Genomic DNA, 16,044 nt, shown 5'->3' on the forward strand with positions numbered 1-16,044 from the left:
CACCTCCCAGCTGGGGACACACACAGCTGGCTCAGCTCGGGGTGCCCCATTTGGTGTTATTAAAAACCCGATTCTTTCTAATAAAGACTGCTCTGGAGCACGGCAGCCTTCCTCGGTCTGGGCTGGCGAGGACCCACAGGGCTCCTTCCTCTGATTGTGTATTCAGAGCAGCGCGGCACACATCACGCCCGTTCTCTGTGCTCCCCTCAAAGTGGGTCAGGCGCCAGCCTCTCCAAGCGTCCGTGGGCAAACTTGAACCTCATGAAGCTCCTCGGCCCAGCCTTCCCTTCCTCCCCCCAGCAAGTGCCCCAGATTTGTCTTCCAGACCTACCCAGCAGGGAGAGGTGGGACTCGGCAGTGGTGGCCCGAGAAGCAGAAGGTCCCCAGGAGGAGACCATCACCTGGGAACATAAGGGCTCTGCTTATACCTGTCCCCAGGATTATCTGCGGCCGCTTGGCTGACTCCCCTGCAGATCCATGACTGTTTCAGCTGAGTGTCTCTTGGTGGGACTGCTCTATCTGTCACCACCAGCAGCCAGGGGTCGTCTCTGTCTGGGCCATCTGTTCCCCACATCCTGTCGGCTCCACATGCCAGCTTTGGTGCATGAATTCCTGCACAACCACTCACTGCTGTCCTCTCCACTGATGCTTCTTGGAGGGCTGGGAAGTGGGTCCTGTGGCCCCCTCTGAGCAGCCAGCCAGCCAGCATCGACCTTCAACATTACCCCACCCCGCTGTCAGCACTCGCTCCCCGCCCACCCTCTCTCTGGGCCCCTGTCCAGGGCTCTCCTGGGCCATCGAGTGTGTGGCTTCCCCTCATTCCTCAGCCAGTGGAGGGAATCCAAGAAAACCTTTCTGTGTATATTTCATTTTGGACTTTATCCTTGGTTTCCTAAAAGTTCTTTCTGCTAACACAGTTTAATGGAAGGGAGGATGTAGTTTCTCTCTTACTGCTCTCAGGGCAGAGTGGGCACCCAGGTAAAGTTTGCTGGAAAGCCAGCCCCGTGCCGCCAGATTACCCATCTCATTCACGGGACTGACCCAGGAGCCGTGCTGGGCCCCAAGTAAAGGCCACCCTGCTTCTGTGAACAGCCTTTGTGGTCAGCAGCTCTGCTCTGCATGTGGCTGAGACGCGTGCTGGCCGGTCCATCAGACAACCCCAGGGGGTCGTGGGCCGGCCGCCTGGACACTGGCAAGGGGAGGGAGGTAAGGCTCAGCTTGTGATCAGCAAGATGAGGTCTTGGACCAGTGGCAGTGGCTGCAGGTGTGTTCCTGCGCAGACTGGGCCTCGTATGGGCTGGGGTGACCTCAACCATGCGTCAGAAGCAGCCCCTAGATGTCTCAGAGCTGGTGGGGCCTCAGCTGACCAGGGGAAGCCAAGCGCTGGTGCCGTAGTACTACTTCTCCTCATTTTCTCCATCCTGGTTTTTCTGTGCATCTAGCTACGCAGAAGAGGTGCCTCGATGGGCTCAGACCGCATTACGGAATACTGCAGGCTGGGTGGTTAAACAGAGATTTATCTTCTCGGTTCTGGAGATTAGAAACCCAAGATCAGGGTTGGTTTCTGGTGAGGCCTCTCTTCCTGTCTTGTAGACGGCCACCTTCTTGCTCTTCCTCACAGAGGCTCTTCTCTGTGTGTGTGGGGGGGGGCAAGAGCTCTGGCACCTCTTACTCCTCTTAGGAGAACGCGGATCCTGTCAGATTAGGACTCTTATGACCTCATTGAACCTTTGTCACTTCCTTAGAGGCTCCATCTCCAAGCAGTCTCAAGGGGCGTCAGGGCTTCCGCGTAGGAATTAGAGACAGAGATAATTCAGTCTGCAACAAGAGGAGAGGACTGAGCAGCATTCAGGAAGGGTGACAGAGCCGAAGTTTTATGTTTGCAATTTTGGAAGGAGATTAGTCGGCTACTAGCCAGAGGCCCCACGGCTTCACTGTTCCGGCCATTACAAACTGAGCTTGCTCTGACAGCGTAAGAATGAAAAATTGAGACACTTGCCTCCCAGGCGCCACTTGCCGTGCTTGGAGGGAGTAGAAAGGGGAGCGATGGAAAAGCCAGAACTCTTGACTTCCTACTTGAGATTTGATAGCTTTAGAGACTCAAATACCTACTCTTTGCCCACGGCCCCCTCTTTCCGGCTCACTTGGAAAAAGGAGCTTTGCTCTGAGTTCTCAGAAATATTTCTTAAGTAATCTCTATGCCTAACATGGGATCAAACTCACAACCCTGAGATCAAGAGTCACATGCTCTACTGACTGAGCCAGCCACCTGCCCTGGCACCACTGCAGTTGAGGAGCCTGTACCCCTTTGGAGGTAAATATTTAGCCACAGAGTGTGACCCCATAAGTTAATTATCCAGGCGTCTTTCTCTTCTGGTCCCGTGATGACGATGACAGTGACCATGAGGACAACAGGGCTGGAGTCCTCCAGAAACCACAGGGGCTGAGTCAGCGTGGCAACGTAGTTAGATTGGCTTTGAATCCCCTCCCTTCAGTAGAAACACAGGTGACTTCTCATGAATTTGTCCAGGCAGGGCCGGCAATCACAGAATGTCTTATGGCCTGAGATGAAACCTAACCCAGGCCCGAGATGCATTTGCAGACAACCACATCTGTGAGGGAACTTCTCATTTTTCCCCAAGGGGACTCCTTCCAGCATGATAGGCCAGTATGTCCTGTCTTCTCGGGGTGTGAAAGGAGCCCCCACCCAATCCATAGCCTGTGCTCAGGTGGGAGGGTGATGATCAAAGAAGGACGGGCCAATGTGAGCCCCCAAAATCCAAGCATAACTCCTTTTCACTCAGCCCCATTTGGAGAGAGCCCACATCCAGGGTCCCCCCCAAATGACAGAGTGGTGGGAACACATTGTCCTTGTGTGGCCCTAGGTGGAGCAAGAGGGAGCTGCCTCGTTCACAGCAGGTGTGAGCAGCCCAGGTCTGATGCCAGGACCAGGACAAGGGGCATTCCTGGAAGGATGATGACTGCACCTGACCTAGCCAGGGCAGCTGGGGCCCCTAGTATGATCCCAGTTCCCCTCCTTGGAGCAAAAGGAGTCAGGTGAAAACTAAGGGTTGGCAGGTTCCTACCTGCGCAGGACCAGGGTTTTCAGGATGGGAGATAAGGTTTCCACAGTGACTCATTCCTAAGGGATGGCTTGGGCCAGGCTCCACCCAGGGGCTTCGCTGCACCGTCTTGTCCCATCCTCCACGAGGTGCCGTGATCACCTCCATTTTTATTTTATTTTTTATTTTTTTAGTTTTTTTAAAAGGTCCTTTTTTTTTTAATTTTTATTTATTTATGATAGTCACACACACACACACACACAGAGAGGCAGAGACACAGGCAGAGGAGAAGCAGGCTCCATGCACCGGGAGCCCGACGTGGGACTCGATCCTGGGTCTCCAGGATCACGCCCCGGGCCAAAGGCAGGCGCCAAACCGCTGCGACACCCAGGGATCCCATCACCTCCATTTTTAAAGGTGGTAAAATGGAGGCAGCGACGAGTGACAGGACCACCCAAGATGACACAGTTCGGTGGCAGGACCTGATTGAATCCAGAGTAACTTGAGAAGCTGAACTTGCTGAGAGGAAGAGCAGTGGGCTCCCACCCTCCCCCTGGTGGTTTCCGAGGCCTTAGAGCTTCCAGAAGTGAGCCCCCACGCACACCCCGTGCCCTGTGGGCTCTCTGTTCACAGTGGGTCCTGTTACCTAAGGAACAAATGCCCAGTCACCTGCTCCTGCTTAAGGGCTTTGAAACCTGGTTTTCAGCTTCTCTCAGCTCAGCCGGGTGTTACCCCATCTGCTCCCCCCAGCCCTCCTGAATCTCAGGAAGCCCAGGCCAACCTCTGACCAGCCTAAGGGAGGCACATCTGTGCCCCAGCCTCCTCCAAGGGCAGCACTGTGGAGGAGGAAGCTGGTGCCACATCCTCCCCGGATCCAGCTCTGATGATGGGCACAGCACGGCCATTCATTATCATTAGCCCTGGCATGTTGATTCTCTGCTTGGAGAAGAGGGTGCCATCCTCGTGACAGCCGCCTTGATGGATGGCCTCTGCCTCCTATGTGTCAGAGCTAAAGCTGCTTACGGGGCTCAGAGAACAGCGAGGTATCTGGGGCAGCCCAGGCTGGGCCCTACCACAGCCCCGGGGCTTCTGGGACCAGGTTCAGAGGTCGGAGACTTGAGAGCAGCTTTCCAGGAAGCAGCCCTGCAGAGACCAGGCAGGGTACCGCAGCCAGTTGCCAGAATGGCCTGGGTGCCTGCAGCACCCCTAGGGGAAGTCCTGGGGGTAGTGGGGGCAAGGAGAGCTCTGCCCCAGGCTCCTCGACTCCAGTGGTGCCAGGGCAGGTGGTCCAGCTCATGCCAGCACCACGCAGACCCTGGAATTCTGTAAAGAAAGTGGAGCCCTGCCCAGGCCTCACCCACGCTGCAGGAGCAGTGGGCAGAGCCTCCCCACGGCCCAGAGGCCAGATCAGTGCCAGCCACGGCTGCTGGAGGCCCCGGAAGGAGCTCCTCCCTCCCCACCCCTGCCGCACAGGCTGGCCCTTACTCACCCAGGGATGGGTTTTGGCGCGCGGAGGATAGAAGTAAATTACAGTTGCTGGTTGTGCTCTCCAGACGCATACACCTGGGCCCTCAGACCCCTGCTCGTCTCTCATTCTGTCCCAAGAGCAAGTCTGCCCCTCTGGGGAAGCCTTGACCCATCTGTGGGCAGAGGGCCTGGGAGAGAGGGACTCAGGAGAGAGGAGCCGGGGAGGCCGAGTGCTGCTGCCTTTGTCTCTCACTCCTCCCCCTGCAAACTGGGACCATCTTTGCCCCTTGGCAGGAGTTCAGAAGGGTGTTGGCCCACCTGTCCTACTCTCTGAAAGGAGTGTGGCTGTGAGGACAGAAAGACAGCGGGAGGCCCCGCAGCTCCTGGCCAGGCTGCTTCTCTGGCTCTTGCTGGCAAGAGAGGGAGAGCAGGAGACTGCCTCTGGAAAGCCGTATTTCTCTTCTGACAACTTTGAGAGCCCAGTTAGTGCCTGGGTAGATGAGAGGGCACCTGATACGCAGTACCACCCTGACCGCCCGCCATGGTCGAAGTCGCCGCCATCCCTGTGATGGGACCCTGGTGTTGTCGTGCAGGATGTTCCTGGTGTAAAATTTACTTTGAACCACGCTTCCTCAGATAGAGAAGGGAAGTGTCTTTACTAGGCCATCTGCCCAGGCCTCCAGAGGACTGAATGTGTGGGAGCCGGGGGCAGGCTGTGACCCAAGGCCAGTGGATGTGGTGAGGCTGGAGGACGCTGGCCTCAGAGCAGCTGCCAGAGTAAGCGTGTGAGGGTAGCACACCTCTCCAGGCCAAGTCACTAGGGTGGGAGCCTGGAAACTGCGATGCTCGTGGAGGGCCCTACCTCCAGCCCCTCCTCCTCTGGCTGCCAGAACCAGGACCCCTGCTCCTCTGCGACCCCCCACTTGTCTTTTGCCTGTGGGCTTGGATAGGACTTGGATACCTCCCACAGCGGGGATCTCATCACCTACCCTGCAGCTAATGTGGCTGTTACCAGTTCTTTCTTGTAATTTGTCTCTGCAACGTCTGTCAGCTCCCCTGGACAGTGGGCTCCCGAAGGACAGGGATTATATTTGCTCAGTGCACTGTCCTCAGGTGCCCAGAACACGTAAGCAGTCATCGCACCTTCACCAGGTGGGTGGTCAGTCCCAGCAGAGCCATGAGTTACACAAAACAAGTGCAAGTTTTTCACATGGGCTGTTATTTCAGCTATTTAAAGAGAAGTCTCTTGTCCTGCCTCATCACCTGGCAGCTGTGCCTCCCAAGGCCGACAGCCACTCCTCATGTGACATGTGCCAGGCCCTCACCTCCTTCCCCACTACAGAATCCTCCCCGGCAACTCACTGCATCTCGTCACCCCTTGGAGTGTGAGTTCCAGCGCCGATGCGGGTGGATGTGGGCCAGGACCCTCGTCCCATCGCCCGGGCTCTCTGAGCGTGGCCTATGAGGGTCAGAGAGAAGTCAGGGCCTGGGCAGCAAGGTGTCGGGGAGCACTCACCACCCTGCCCTTAGTGTCCGCCCCACAGCCCTGGCCAGGTGGGCCAAGCATCTGGCGGTAGCCGGCCGAGTCTTCGGCGTCAGTGTGGACACCTAGAGCCCTGCTGTCTGTCATGCTTCCTGACAGTCTGTCACTCACAGCCTGTCACCCTCTTTCATCTTGATTTATTAGCAGGTCTAATGAGTTTGGGGAGCAGCTGTCTCCCAGGGATGGGACCATCCATCTAGGAGATGGCTGTTGAACTCTGCTCCTTCCGCAGCCACGGGTAGGAGCCATGGACTAGGGGGTGTGGCCATAAGGACAGGGGCCGGAGAGCCACTCAGGGGTGAGTCCTGGTGCATCTAGTCCAGGACCTGGCCCTCCTGCCTCCTTCCCGTCCTCTCCTTCTCTGTCCCTCCATTACAACATGAAGTTGGGGGTATCCCTGCTTTCTTTTGAACTTGCCCACTTGGAGACCAGGCTGGAACATTTGGCCTTGCCTCTCCACTCCTGAGAACATAGGCCAGCGCCCACCCTGTGACCTCGCAGTGACGGGGGCGGGGCGGGTTGGGGGGACCCGAAGGGCTCCGGTGCCTCCGACTTCCACTGCCCCTTCCCAAGGCTTGCTGGGGCTCATGGGCGCAGAGCCAGTCCTCAGCGCTTTCCAAGCCCAGGCAGTGCTCCTCAGGCGTCTGTTCCGGGGGCATCGTGTGCCCTTCCTCTGAAGAGCTTCTCAGCTTGGAGCCGTGTGCTCATGTGATGAGCATCACACGCTGCTCCAGCGAATGTCCCTCTTCCCCCTGACTGGAGCATTAAGTGTCCCAGGAGCAGGGTGGGGCCTGACACCCAGTGGGTACTGGGTCAGGATCCAGGGGGCAAATGAAGCACCTCTGCTTCCCTGTGCTGCAAGGTCATGCGACAAAGCAGTACAGCATGTGGGTGACAAGAGCGGGGCTCGCCGGGGATGGCCCCCAGATGAGACTGTCTCCCTCCAGGCCCTTCTCCAGGAGCTGCTACTTTTTTTGATGTTAGAATCACCTCCCAAGAGTCTCTGGCATCTTCATTCCTGGATAGGATCCAACATCTAGCCCTTGGGGGTAGATCTGGTTTTTGGAAATAGACTTGGGTAAGAGAACAAGATGGGCGACGAATCGAGGTCATAGCATTGTGAGGTAAGCCTAATTATAGCTAGAAGATTGTGAGATAAGCTTTCTTATCTCCCATAGCCATGCTTTTTATCAGCCACCCTGAAAGTTCTAGAAAATGTCGCATGTCATCATTGACATAAAGACACGGTTCCCGAGACGGTGACTCCAGGAGACACCGGTCAGTAGCCATAGGTTCAGGATAGAGGTTGCCCATATCTCTGTATGCTTTAATGCATATAAAAGTATAAAAACTCAGTCTCCTGTCTTTGGAAGCCTCTGTAAATCGGCGTTTTTGCAGTAAGGAAAGCCCAGGGCCGCCCAGACAGCTCACCTGGAAGTCAGCAAGCCTGCGTGTCCCACAGCTTCCTGGAGATGTAGCGTTGAGGAGGAAGGTGGGCGGAGAGGCACTGGCCAGCATCCAGGGCTAGAGGCAGCCGTGACTCAGTGACTCGGAGTTGCTGACTTTCTGTCTTCTCCCACGGCACCCTGAGACCGAGCCACAGGGACAGCTTTCTCCACGCACCTCTTTCCAGGCTGCGAGTGGCACCAGGTCACGAGGTGACACCTGAGATGGTGGTGGCAGAGTCGGGTTGGAATCTTGCCTTAGAGCGGCTGCCTTCCACAGGTCAGCAGCGGCCTGTTGAGTAGCTAAGCTCCAGGCACCCCCCCCATGCACCCCGTCTGCCAGCTGTAGCCACCTGACTGCTCAGTTCTGTGCTGTGACCCTTTCTGGCCCCGAGACAGACTGCCTGGCACACAGGGGACTCCACCTCCACCCTGGCCCAGTGCACTTCCACCCAGGGATCTCTTCTCTTGAGATCCAATGAGCCAGGCTGCCGGGGTCCCGGGCTGTCCCGTCGGCCCCTGACCATCCTCCAGAGGCTAATCCAGAGACAGCTCCCTGGGCTAAGACCCCACGGGAGGAGCTGGCTCCCCACTTTCCTCTTGACCTGCGGGAGCGCAGAAGGAAGACAAGCAGCGTCTCTGGAACAGCGAGGGTCGTGGCGCCCTCAGAGTTGTCCAGAGTCGGGAGCGGCAGGGACTGGGGCAGGCTGAGGAAGAAACAAATCATCTATATTGGCAGTTTGCACAGGCCTGTTCCCGTATCCCTCCCTGCTCCTGTCCCCCGTGTCAGACAGCTCTGATTAAAAGGAATAGATGACATTTCTGTCGATCCCACTCCAGGGTGTCATTGTGGGAACACACTGGTCTGGCTTTCTGTGAGTCCCAGGAAAAAGGCCACTGCTTTCCAGGGTACCAGGGGCTGTGACATGGCCTGAGGGGACAGCGGGGACACCCCCAGCCTCCCACACAAGGAGGGGCCCTGTGCCTCAGACAGGCTGGCCTCCTTCAGCCCCGCTGCCCCTTCCTGCTCACCTGTGTGGCCCAGCAACAGATGTCGGGTGTCCCGGAGCACAGGCTAGGGGGGCCGTCAGGTCTGGCCTGAACAGACGGGTTTATGAACTCCAAAACAGGACAGGGACACCAGGGGTCCTGTGTGTATCAAGTGGCTGACGGCGAAGGCGGTCCTGGGCAGTCTGGGTAGCAGATGTGAGAAGCCAGAGACACGGGGGCGTCAGCTGGACCTCGCAGTGTGTCTGCCTCCGGGAGCCCCAGCTGATGAGTGCGGCTCCGGGTGTGAGACCCTTACGAGGGTCTCTTGTAAAACCTGTTGGAATCTTCGCTCCGAACAGCCCTAGGTTCCCTTCTGCCCTATAGCAAACCCAGGTCACGGTCACTCCCTCGTCCCCTGCCTCTGCCACCAGGTCCAGGAGGTCCAGGAGAACAGGGCCATGTGCCATTTGCCTCCAGCCTTGAAGCCAGCAGCTCAGAGGGCTCGGCTCTTCCGAGTGTTGGTCTTGATGCCATTTCTTCTCTTGAGCGGCCACGGGCACCCTCCTGCCTGCTGTAGGCCCCTGGGCGCCCACCTCTGTTCAGAGCCACCGACTCTCTTTCCCACCCCCCTCAGATGCCTCTAAGCAGGTGCCCGTGGCCCCAGAGGACAAATCCTCCCAAATGCTCGGCACCCCTAACCCCTCCACTGCCCCCAGCTCCCCACACATAGGTTCTTTAAGCCGAGGGAGGGAGGGTGAACGTGAGTTCCGACCCAGACCTGCCAGGGAGAGGCAGAGGCCCCAAGAAGCCCCATGAGGGAGCCGGGCAGCGCCTGGCCGGGAGCACGCACTCCTCGGAGAAGACAGCGTGGGGCCGCCCTGCCCACCGCCCCAGCGCAGCCCCTTCCCATGCCCAGGCGCCCCCGAGACACGTACCGTACCCTCACCCCCCGGGGAGAGGGAGCACCGGCAGCAGCCACTGCCGACCTGCCCCGCCACGCGGCCCTCAGGGGCCCCTGAGCTTCCTAATCCCGTGGAGCTCCGGCCCCTGGGCGGGCGGCACCCAACAACCGGCCAGCCAAGGGCCGGTTCCCGCTCAGCTGGCCGACGGCCCTCTTGTCTTCCAGCTTTCGCCATCATGATCGTGCTGGCCCTGGTCCGCATCGGGCACGGGCACAGGGAGGGCCACCCGCCCCTGGCCGACCTCTCCGGGGTCCGGAACCTGTTCGGCGTGTGCGTCTACTCCTTCATGTGCCAGCACTCCCTGCCGTCCCTCATCACACCTGTCTCCTCCAAGCGCCACCTCACGCGCCTGGTCTTCCTGGACTACGTGCTGATCCTCTCCTTCTACGGCCTCCTGTGCTTCACCGCCATCTTCTGCTTCCGCGGCGACAGCCTCATGGACATGTACACCCTCAACTTCGCGCGCTGTGACGTCGTGAGCGTGGCCGCCGTGCGCTTCTTCCTGGGCCTCTTCCCCGTCTTCACCATCAGCACCAACTTCCCCATCATCGCCGTGACCCTGCGCAACAACTGGAAGACGCTCTTCCACCGTGAGGGGGGCACGTACCCCTGGGTGGTGGACCGCGTGGTGTTCCCCACCATCACCCTGCTGCCCCCCGTGCTGGTGGCCTTCTGCACCCATGACCTGGAGTCCCTGGTGGGCATCACGGGGGCCTACGCAGGCACGGGCATCCAGTACGTCATCCCCGCCTTCCTGGTGTACCACTGCCGCAAGGACACCCAGTTGACCTTGGGCTACGGGACCGTCAACAAGCACAGGTCCCCTTTCCGCCACACCTTCTGGGTGGGCTTCGTGCTGCTCTGGGCTTTCTCCTGCTTCTTCTTCGTCACCGCCAACATTGTCCTCAGCGAGACCAAGGTCTGATGGCGGAACATGTCTGGTGTTAAGAGAGGTGGGGGCTGCACTCTGGCCCCCCGATTCACCTTCCCGCCTGCAGAGCCAAGATCTAGTTCCTTCCCAGGGTTCCTGGGGGCAGGCGAGACCGGACTCTGGGAGGAGGCCCTCCACACCTCCAGCTGGAGGTCTTCTCCCCGGCCAGGATTCCGCACCGCGCCTCCCTCGCCGGGCGGCCCTCCTCCCAAGCCCTCCTGCGTGGGGCTGCCCCTGGCCAGCCAGGCTGCACGACCCGGGCACGCAGCTGCCCGGATTCCAGGCTCGGCTTCTGCTTGACGCACAGGCCCCACCACGACAACCATGGGGGCAGGCTCCTCCCCCGCACGGTGGGGACGCAGTGCTGGCACTGCCACTATTTATACCAGACACCATGTCCCCTTCTCCTTTGTCTCAGTCCCTCCTGCATCTGTGTCTGGGGAATCTGCTCCACTAGTAGCTGCTGCCTCAGGGCGAGTCCCAGGCCCTAACCCTCCTCCCCTGGGGCTTGCCAGTGACAGGCAGGTCCCACCTTCCCCTCAGGCCTGGAGTGGCCAGGTGCCACGCCCAGGGGGACGGGTGTGTTTCCAGCCCCCACAACAAGAACAGGAAGTGCTAATCGGCACCAGGGTCCCCGGACTACAGCTGAATGGGGCCCTTGGCTGTGGCTGCCAGCGCCCATCCTGAGCTCCTGAGCCCGTGAGGACTCGGAGCCACAGGCAGGAGCACTCCTTCCTTGGCATACAGCAGCCCGGGAGACCATTTAAAGCCCAGAGCCTGTGACCCCTCAGAGGGATCCTCTTCTCTCCTGACTGCCGCACTGAGGCGCACAGGGGCTCCTGCGTGATGGGGGGTGGTGTATAAGGACCACTAAAGGGAGCCACCCCGAGCCACCATCGCGGTGGCCTGATAGCACCACAGACATGTAGTGGTGCACAGGCTCTGCTTCCAACCCTATAAGAGGTCAGGCCTGTGGGGCGGCAGCAGGCTTGGCTGACCCTGCTCCCGCTCCAGTACTAAGGGTGGCTCCCTTTTGAGCCAGGCTGTGGGTGCTCTGTTCATACTTTCCATGACCCTTGGGTGCCGTGGAGCGAGATAGGGCACCAGCCACCATTCTCATGGAAGGAGGCGAGGGTTTCTGGTCACCTCACCAGCTCTTCCGTCGTCCCATCCCTGTCACAATCATGCATGCGTCTGCTGGGCCAGCCTTCTTGGGAAACACAGGTGACTGGGGAACTCTGCATTTTCAATGTGCCTTCTGCTTCAGGACCTGGGAGTCCTTCCTGACCCTTCCTGGCGTGCCCCCAGCCCTGGGCCTGGCCCACCTGTCCTGGAGCCCAGAGCAGCTTGACCCAGAGCTGCCTGTCTGGGGTGGGGTCTCAGTTCCCAACCCCCCCCACACACACTTTGATTTCAGTGCCTTGCTCAGCCCACGTTCGGGAACCTTCCAGCCTCCCCTGCATGGCCTGGTATTCGTACCTTGGACAGAGCAACCACGCTGGCTCTCCTGGGGCCCCTGATGGTCTCGGAGGGAGTGGGAGGAAGGCCTGGGATTTGTAGGAACTGGGCAGTCCACAGGCGGTGCCACCCCTAGCCCTGGCTGCCCCGGCCTGTGAGAACCCCAGGTCGTACGTGATTGGCCGTGGTCTGCTTTCTCACTGCTGTCACACATCTCTTTATCCATCCCCAAGTATTGTGATTTTTCCATCCATGTGAAAAATAGACCACCCCTCCCCATCTTCCACCGCGGCTTCTTCCCAGGAGACCCCACCCCGGTGGGCAGAGCAGGGAGGGCTCCTGGATAGCAGACACTCCATGGCTCCAGCCCTACCTGGAGCTGCCCAGCTGTTTGCTGAAAACTCAAAACATCTGTACTTATTACCCTCCTCTAGTTACATCCCCTCTTGCTTAAGGACAAAGCAAATTAAATCATCTTGCTGCCCCAGGCTCCAAACCAAATATTGGCTGCGAATTTATTAGCATCATAAAGCCCAGGTTGATTTATGTGACAATCTGGAGCCACATGGCAGTGCAGTCGGGTGGCTCCATTCCCCTCCTCCAAGCCAGGCAGCCCCGGGGCCTGGAGGGAGGGAATTGGCCCCAGGTGGCCGCATCGCTGATGGCTACAGTGAGCCAGGCCACTCCCCACTGCCACTGTCTGGGCTCCTTTGCTCTTCAGTGTTCACCTGCTGTCTGACCTGCTGGAGGTCGGATGGGGTCACGTTCCGCTCTCCTGCTGATAGCCAGGGGGACTCAGGGCGAGGGGGGGGGCTGCCAACAGCTAGACAGACCCCCGATGATGCTTGTTCACCAAGTGCATGGTGAACCAGGCTTGGCTGCAAGTGCTTACACCAGTGTGGTGAGGTGGGCGAGTTGGATCGTGATTCCTGTTTTACATCTGGGCCTCCCAGGGTCAATGGCAGGGAGGGCAGAGGAGACTGCCAGCCCGACCTGGCCCTCGTACAGGTGTCACTGTGGAGGAGCACATAAACTCAACAGCCTCTACCCCATGCCTTTCACCCAGCCTGGCCCCAAGGGCAGGCTAGGCCACGGTGGGAATTGCATTCCCTCTGGTCGTGGTGCCACCAGCTCCTGCCCCTACGGCCAGAGAGGCGGCTGCAGGCTTATGGTTGGGGCAGATGGCAGGTGACAGAGCTGCGAGGCACTGCTGAGTGGTGGAAGGTGGGCAGCGGGCACCTCGCCAGGCCCTTAGCTACACAGCTGTTCTCACCACCTGGGGGCCGGAGCAGCCTGGGCCTCAAGCAGGCTGAAGTCACGGTGGGGACGAGCCCAGCAGGGCCAGGCCCTCGGGCCGTGTGCCCACAGATTCCCTGGGGAAGGGCTGACCCCAGCCTGGCCATGCTCACAGCCACTGCAAAGCTGTTCTTCTGAAAGCGAGATCCAGGACTGCAGGAGAGGGCTTTGCACACCTTCTCCCACAGGGCTGGGGTTCTCAGTGTTGGTGGGAGAAAGAATAGCAGCCCCCCGAGTGCCTGGTCTGTGCTGGACACGGTACTGGCTGCTGTCCGCATGAACCTTGGCATCATTTGGGGATTGGGAACGTGGACCGAGACGTCAGACCTGCCCCTTGCAGGCGGCGAGCCTCCACGCTCCTCCCCGTCATTCGTAACGTGGAGGTGATAGTGCCAGCACCGCTGACCGGTTGTGGGACCTTCAGTGCTGAGCTTAGTGCCTGGCACAGAAGTGCTCCATAAAGCTATTACGTACGGACACTCGGCTGTCTTGTCACTTGCCGGCCATATAGCTGCGCTCATAGCCACAGACCCCAGATTCACCGAAGACCCCGGGATGGGTCCCCAGGCACCTGCTGGCTTCCTAGCCTCCCGATGCATTGTCTTGGGTCAACTGCCTGCTACAATTCAGAGACGGGAAACTGGGCTGAATTCTTCGGGGTCTAGAGGGCGAAAGTGGTCTGTCCCTGCTCCAGGGAACTTAAGGACCCTTTCAAAGAGCCAAACTGAGGCGTGGCTGGAGAGTTCTGGAGCCGGGACGGAAGCCCAGGTATGCTGACCGAGGCCATCATGCCCGCCCGTGGCTCAGCTCCGTGCCCCTTGCCTGCTAGCAGCCCCTGGAAAGAGGTGGTGTGGACGATGAGCCGCTCCGTGAAGCCAGTCGAGGAAACAGCCACGCAGCAGCAGGGTAAGAAAAGTTCCTGCTGCTGAGACAGGTGACCGAGAGCCTCCCTTTTCTTGAAGGCATCTCAGCAAAAGCAGCAGCCACGTCTGGGTGTCTGGTGTCTGGGTGGATCCAGCTGGCTCTCTGCTCCGCAGTTGGGCCCTGTTCATGATGACTGATCTGCGGCCCTGCGACAAGGCTCCCTCCTCCACCCCCCCCCCCAGGCTTTCTGCCCTCCTCCTGGATGGCGCAGGGGGCGCCAGGGCTCTGAGCAGGAGGCTGGGGAGCCAGGCCAAGCAAGCTCTGAACCTGCAGGAGGCGCCCTCCCTGCCTCCACTTCCCACGGGGCTCACCTCTCCCCAGAACACATTCCTAGAGCAGGGACGAGGCAGCCAAGAGCCTGGCTCCAGGAGCAGGATTGGCCCTTCCTCGGAGCCAGTCAGCAGCAGGCTCAGCTCCACATTTGGCTTTTAATTATCTTTCCAGTTCTTGGTTATTAATGATCTTGGGCAGAGAGCGGAGAGCAGCCTGGACCTCAAGACTCCTCCCAGCTTACCTGCTGCAGAGCTAAGCTCAGATTCCGGGAGCTGGAGGGGTCAGGTCCAGGGGCTGGCAGCCAACAGTTAACTCTCTCACCACCTGTGGTTGTTGTCAAGGTCAACTCCCTCCCAGGGCACTGGCCTCGTGCACTCACCTAGACCCACATTACCACCTGTGGCTGAGACCTGGCTCCGTGAAAATCCATAGTGGAGAGGACATGACATTGACTGTAATGGGCTGGGGCCACGCATTCCTGGCATAGTCCAGCTCTCCAGTCAGGCACAGAGCAGTGTTAGAAGTTCCCCCCACTCCAGGGGCGCCTGGGTGGCACAGTTGGTTAAGCCTCTCAGTCTTGGTTTTGGCTCAGGTCATCTCAGGGTCAGGGGATCGAGCCCCGCATCAGGCTCTGCACTCAGGGAAGAGTCTGCTAAAGTTTCTCTCTCTCTGCCTCTCTCTGATCTCTCTCTCTAATCTAATAAATCTTAAAAAAAAAAATTTCTGGGGCACCTGCCTTGCTCAGATGGTTAAGTGTCTGCCTTCAACTCCGGTCATGATCTCCATGTCCCGGAATCAAAACCTGTGTTGGGCTCCTGGCTCAGCAGGGAGTCTGTTTCTCCCTCTCTTTCCTGCTCGGGTTCGTTCTCTCTCTCTCTCTCTCTCTCTCTCTCTCTCTCAAATGAATAAATAAAATCTTTAAAAAAAAAAAAAAAGGATTTCCTCCCTCTCCACCATTGCAGCTGCTCTCACCCCTAAAACCAAACAAAAAAACTTCCAGTTTTCATGGCTCCACCCCAGTAGCAGAGTGCCCCAAGGCAGGCCCAGCCGGAGCTGTGTGGGCAAGGGCTGGGGTGCTGACCTTCAGCACTGGCCTCCCCGGCTCCTCCCTGTTACGTGGAGGTCGCTTCTGCCCTGCCTCACCCTACTTGTCAAGGACACTAGGAGGTCTGACGGCACCAATCGTACCGCTTGTGGAGTGGGTGGGAGCACGAGTGCTTGCTGCACACAACCACGGATGTCACAGCACTGAAAATCCTAAGCAAGGGCCATCCTTCTAGATGGTCCTGGACATGTGACAGAGAAAGGAGCTGGGGGGGGGTAGTAGCCCCAAGGGAGGGTGAAGACCTGAGCTCACTGGCAGATTCTCTGACCTGGGGCTCTGACCCTCACGAGTCTGGGCGCCAGCAAGGCTGAGCGGCGTCTGGTCTCAGAAGCTGCCTGTGCCAGGCGTCCGGAGCCCCACGCAGTCCCCACAGAATACGCCAGGGCCCAGGAGAGCCCCGGGGGCTCCCCCCCCAGCAGACCTCCCTCTGCATTTCCACCAGTGAGCTGTCAGGCTCCCTGGCAAGGCGGGACACCCACAGCCCCTGGCATGAGCCTCTCTTTTCAAGGAGATTGAAGGATGAACTCCATCCGTCACCACCCGAGCCCCCATGCTGAGCACATTTGTCACATCCAGTGCCAGGGTGGG

The 16,044-nt window shown here is 59.0% G+C and overlaps 1 protein-coding gene across 4 annotated transcripts in view; it reads left to right on the forward strand.

The window, feature by feature from the left end:
- Positions 1 to 15,236, forward strand: part of TMEM104 (transmembrane protein 104) — a 58,385-nt gene extending 43,149 nt beyond the window's left edge. Inside the window, exon 10 of one of the 4 annotated variants that reach the window (XM_055325688.1) lies at positions 9,634 to 15,235. In XM_055325688.1, coding sequence (XP_055181663.1) covers positions 9,634 to 10,394 — 761 coding nt within the window. In that variant the 3' untranslated portion in view covers positions 10,395 to 15,235. Of the gene's footprint in view, positions 1 to 9,633 lie in introns of all 4 variants that reach the window. The other 3 variants (XM_055325704.1, XM_055325696.1, XM_055325713.1) reach the window with 3 other exon arrangements.
- The last annotated feature ends 808 nt before the right edge of the window (positions 15,237 to 16,044 follow it).

This window comes from Nyctereutes procyonoides, unplaced genomic scaffold (genome assembly GCF_905146905.1).
Source record: "Nyctereutes procyonoides isolate TBG_1078 unplaced genomic scaffold, NYPRO_anot_genome, whole genome shotgun sequence".
NCBI lineage: Eukaryota > Metazoa > Chordata > Mammalia > Carnivora > Canidae > Nyctereutes > Nyctereutes procyonoides.